Here is a 5,620-nt window from a genome sequence, read left to right on the forward strand (position 1 = left end):
GCATAGGACTTGACCCAGGTCATATAGAGAGTTCATGGCAGAATCTGAACCAGTAGCCAGGCCCTTGACTACTGATGGATAGCTAATTTCCCCATGGATGGCATTACTCAGGGAGACATCTACAAGGGCTAAATAGGCTTATACCATCATCCTTTCTGTGTTTCAGTTTCCAAACAGGTAAAATGGGAAAAATAATAGTACCTCTCTTGTAAGGTTTTGGTGAGGATTAATGAGTGACTATAAGTAAGTTTCTCAGAGCAATGCTTGGTACATAAGTGCTAAATCCCACGTAAGGGAGCAAGAATACATCTAAATCAGTTTACTAGCTTTAAAGTTCTATTTCAGCTAAAGACACTGGCTTCTAAGGTTGTTTAATTCTCTTTTGGAGGAACAGAGCTATCTCTAAGAGATACCTTCAGTCCTGAATTGTCTGCTCTTTTTAGGTTTCCTGAAACATAAAGTTCTTACATCGATTTTTCCCCTTTCCTTTGAGATTTCAAATAGGGAAATCGTTTGGAAATCAGTGGTTTTAAATAAATCTATGACTCAATAGGGAGCTTGTCTCTCACCTTCTTCCTCTGGGTAACAGGCTCTGCCTACCAGCTGACATGTTACTTCACCAACTGGGCCCAGTACCGGCCCGGCCTGGGGCGCTTCAAGCCTGATGACATCGACCCCTGCCTCTGTACCCACCTGATCTATGCCTTTGCTGGGATGCGGAACAATGAGATCACCACCATTGAATGGGATGACTTGACTCTCTACCAAGCTTTCAACGGCCTGAAAAACAAGTAAGTGATGGAAAACCTGAGTTTCAAATCTTTTAACCTTCAAGGACAGTTTAAACAAGATCTCCCACAGCAGACTTCAGGCTGAAATTCCAAACAGGCCAACCAGCAGGTAAATTTAGCTTTTAAAAAATTATTTCAAGTGCAAGGATGACTTTAATATTAAGGAGGATGGCTGGCTCACAGAAAGTAGTTGCCAACTAAAGCCCAGCTCAGTTCCCAAGGGAAGCTTACAAGTCCAACCACTGGTGGACTCAGATGAGAAATGTCTTCTACTTGGAAGCAGTCCAAAGCTGGTATTGATAAAGTATTCCGTCTCCTTGGTCAGAAGCTTCACTCCTAGGGAAATAAATAGAACTGTGGAGACACCGAAACACAGCAATCATAGTCACCTACTCCAACATTCCTAAGTTAGGAAATAAGGATAAGACTGAAGATAAATCGAGATGAGAGGCTGCATGACACTTTTCCTGGCTTCTTGCTCACTTTGCAGCTAAATGTTGAAACAGCTTCCCTTTCTTTTCATGTGTTCTGATTAAACACTTTGTTTCTTTTCCCTCAGAAATAGTGAACTGAAAACTCTGTTGGCTATTGGTGGCTGGAACTTTGGCACTGCTCCGTAAGTTCTTTTTGGAAATGACTTCCTAGATTGATTTTACTCCAAGGTGTTGGGGCCACGAAGGCCTCACCCTGCCTTCTTTGTGTCTCCCTCAGTTTCACTGCCATGGTTTCCACTCCTGAGAACCGCCAGACTTTCATCACCTCAGTCATCAAATTCCTGCGCCAGTATGAGTTTGACGGGCTGGACTTTGACTGGGAGTACCCTGGCTCTCGTGGGAGCCCTCCTCAGGACAAGCATCTCTTCACTGTCCTGGTGCAGGTGAGCTGAGTTCCAGATCATTTTGACTGGAAAGCATACACCCATCTCATGTGAAAGATCACTGTGACCTTGAACCTAGTTTCCTGTAATTTTAGTTGGGGTGAAGGACCTGAAGACCCTATTTCACAGACTTTCTCCTGCTCCTGTACAGGAAATGCGTGAAGCTTTTGAGCAGGAGGCCAAGCAGATCAACAAGCCCAGGCTGATGGTCACTGCTGCAGTAGCTGCTGGCATCTCCAACATCCAGTCTGGCTATGAGATCCCCCAGCTGTCGCAGTGAGTGATGTGCCTTATCTCCAAACTCCTGGAGGTGTCACTTGGGCAGGTCTGTCTTGTCCTTGGTCTGTCTTGCTCTTCAGGGACCCTGTTTAGGAGATTTTGGAAGTGGGGAAATGTGCCTTCACAGGTGTGGGAAATGATCATCAGAAATGATTTAAATCCTCTACCCCACCTCAGGTACCTGGACTACATCCATGTCATGACCTACGACCTCCATGGCTCCTGGGAAGGCTACACTGGAGAGAACAGCCCCCTGTACAAATACCCGACGGACACTGGCAGCAATGCCTACCTCAATGTGGTGAGTCCCTGTGCAGATGCAAGAGCTGACCAGAGATGATGATGTAACTCACATAGAGATTCAGGCACAAAAGGTATTATAAGTTAAGTGCTTTTCTCAAATGAGAAGTTAGGCTGCCACAATTAATGAACTGTTCTCGTTTACTAAAAAACTTGCCAATTTATTAACACCATATTGATAATTTTACCTAACACGAAAGAAGATTAATAACGAGTGTGTTGTTTTTTAATAAAAGAAAATGATATCCCACCGCTCCTATTTCAATAAATTATAAAAGGCTTTTTCCATCTTTCCCCTTTTGCTGTTTCCTTTTGCCTTGTCTATTTTCTACTGTTCTAATCCATTGCCCATGTATGTCGTATAGAATTTCAGCCATTAACCAATGAATCATACCAGCAATATCATTTTAAAGGTTCTGCTTTTCTATTATACATTTTTTATCAGAAGCATATATGTAAAGCCTGCATATTGGCAAGTTATCAAAAGAAGTTAGTTTAGAATGAGGCATACCACTTTAAATACGTTGCAAGTGCTTTGTACAGTGGGCACTACCGAACCGAAAAAAGTTTAGCTAATAATTAATCACTAGGCCATCAGCTGTGGGTGAGAACTCCAGCTAATCCACTGCCATTCCAGGATTATGCCATGAACTACTGGAAGGATAATGGGGCCCCAGCTGAGAAGCTCATCGTTGGATTCCCAGCCTATGGACACACCTTCCTTCTGAGCAACCCCTCCAACCACGGGATTGGTGCCTCTACCACTGGTCCTGGCCCTGCTGGGCCCTATACCAGGCAGTCTGGGTTCTGGGCCTACTATGAGGTATACACTCAAATTTTAGATGAAAGGTGGCTTTTCTGGGTGCATGTAGCTAATAAGATAAACAATATTTAACAGTTCTTGGTCCATTTAGTAAGCCATTGGAGCTGAAAGTGGATGTTTGTGACTCTCTAGAAGGGAGGCTAGATAAGCCCTCCTGTTGTACCACTTCAACTGGGCCTTCACTAGGGTCCTTTGAGGCTGGATTCCAAACACAGAAAGAGTAGGAAAGCAGGTTATCATAAGTGAGAGTATATAAATCTGTAGCTACTTCTGACTGCCAGGGCATTCCTTGATTTAAGAGTTTCTCCCCACATTGAAAATAAATTACTCAAAAGGGATGAAGAAACGAAATCCCAAATGAACTAAGAAATTTGCTGATTGAGCCACAGACCTTCATTTTCAAGTCATTTTTATGCAATCCTTCTCTACTTCCCCTTCCCCGTGTCCTTTTACCTCTGCCACCACACGGGCACTGCCCACCTCTTGATCTGTTCCTTATGTCCTGTTAGATCTGTACCTTTCTGAAGGATGGAGCCACTGAAGTATGGGAGGCTCCTGAGGATGTTCCCTATGCCTACAAGGGAAACGAGTGGCTTGGATACGATAACACCAAGAGTTTCAAAATCAAGGTAGACTGTGTTCCATGGGCTGTTGTTGCCTGTGAGCAAGTTCCCATTATCGCCCTGAAGACACAGCTCAGTCTTGGTGTCTGTACGTAATTGGCTTCCTTTCTAATTATTACAGGCTGATTGGTTAAAGACGAACAACTTCGGAGGTGCCATGGTCTGGGCCATTGACTTGGATGATTTCACAGGCACTTTCTGCAACCAAGGAAAATTCCCTCTGATCACCACCCTGAAGGATGCTCTGGGCTTGCAGAGTGCAAGTGAGTTAGGGAGTGAAAAGGGACACTAAGCCTCAGACTTGAGAGAAATGCCAAAGGTTCCTTGGAAGTCAGGGAGCCTTTCATAAGTAATTATCTGACTGCTGCTCCATTCCTATCTGGTAACAATTGATTAATGGTGGGAAGAACAAACAGGGCTCTTCACCATTTTTTCCTTCCTTCATTCATTTCACAAGCAATTTGTTGAATAACTATTACATATACAGTGCTCTGTAGGTACCACAGGTGATCCAAATGCATAAATACCCATATCTATGTCTGCTGTATGGAAGTTTACAATCTAGGGAGGGAAATTGGATTCACAAAATTGCAAAGGCAGACAACAATACAGAAGATATTATATAATGAAGTGCCCCACAAAAGAATAAGTAACCATCTTGTGAGTTCATAATAATAAAAATTTCAATCAGTACGATGTAAGGAGCAAGAAACGCACTGTGCCTTGAAGGAGAAGAAGGAGTTGCTAAGCAAAGGGGTGAGTGGAGCTGGGAAGATGTATCAAATCAGAAGACTGAAATATGTGCAGACATGGAAAGAGGAGCCAAGAACAAACTCCAGGGTATTAGCTCTCATGCATCAGGTATCACTGGCTAAAGCAAGGAGGTTCAGGATTTATTCATTTATTTTTTCTTCTCAGGTTGCAAGGCTCCAGCTCAACCCATTGCTCCCATTACTGAGGCACCCAGCACAGGTGGTGTCAGTCACAGCGGTAGCTCTGGGAGCAGCTCTGGGAGCAGTCCCAGTGGTAGTGGATTCTGTGCCAACAGGGCCAGTGGCCTGTACCCTGACCCCACTGACAAGAATGCCTTCTACCACTGTTTGAATGGAAAGACTTTCATCCAGCACTGCCAGACTGGCCTTGTCTTCGATGCCTCCTGCTCCTGCTGCAACTGGTGATAACATTTGTCAGACACCACCTCACTCACCCTCAGTAGTTCTTGTGCAATAAAAGGTTGTGCGTTATTGCATTACTGTACAATGGCTTCTGCTTCTTTACTGTAGGATCTTAGATGTAATTAATCCCTGTCTCCCAATGGTATACAGCTGTTCCACAAGTCCCCAAGCCTACAGCATACACTGCTCTTCCTGGGTGTTGGGTAGCAGAAGCAGGGGGATTCAAGGAAAATACATAGTCCCTTCATTATCAAAACATGTACTCAGATGAGGCTGGGGACCCCAAGAATGTAAGACTCAGATAACAACGACCCATAAACAAATGTCATTTTACTGTGATCAATTTGGCCTTTTTGTGGAGAATGCACCGTTGGGAGGCTACTGCAGTCACTGACGGGAGAGATGCAGGCTCAGAACAAAGCAGCAGCAGTAGAAGTGGTCAGAGTTGATTGCGTTTAAGCTGTATTCTTCAGATTTGTTAAGCTGGCCATTTTCTTTATGGGTTGTATGTAGAGTGTGGGAGACGAAAAGAGGAGCCAAGGATAATTTCAACATTTTCGCTTAAAAAATTGAAAATATGAAGTTGTCATCAACTGAAATGGAGACAGCTAAATGTAGCGTAAATTATGAAAGAAGAGCAGGAGTTCACTTTGGACATGTTGTTGAATTTAAGACGGTTATTGGGTTTCTAAGTGGAGCTATGGAGTAGATAGTTGGACATAAAACTATTGGAGGTAGTTCATATTTAAAGT

The 5,620-nt window shown here is 43.7% G+C and overlaps 1 protein-coding gene across 1 annotated transcript; it reads left to right on the forward strand.

The window, feature by feature from the left end:
* Window positions 1-643: 643 nt before the first annotated feature.
* LOC100402131 (acidic mammalian chitinase) lies at window positions 644-4,934 on the forward strand. The gene is made up of 9 exons (XM_017975081.5): window positions 644-791; window positions 1,351-1,407; window positions 1,503-1,668; window positions 1,820-1,944; window positions 2,125-2,248; window positions 2,885-3,070; window positions 3,580-3,699; window positions 3,815-3,956; window positions 4,612-4,934. Exons 1-9 carry the CDS (start codon window positions 715-717, stop codon window positions 4,869-4,871), a joined length of 1,257 nt encoding a protein of 418 aa, XP_017830570.3. The 5' UTR covers window positions 644-714; the 3' UTR covers window positions 4,872-4,934.
* Window positions 4,935-5,620: the final 686 nt, after the last annotated feature.

This window comes from Callithrix jacchus, chromosome 7, assembly GCF_049354715.1.
Source record: "Callithrix jacchus isolate 240 chromosome 7, calJac240_pri, whole genome shotgun sequence".
In the NCBI taxonomy this organism is placed as follows: domain Eukaryota; kingdom Metazoa; phylum Chordata; class Mammalia; order Primates; family Cebidae; genus Callithrix; species Callithrix jacchus.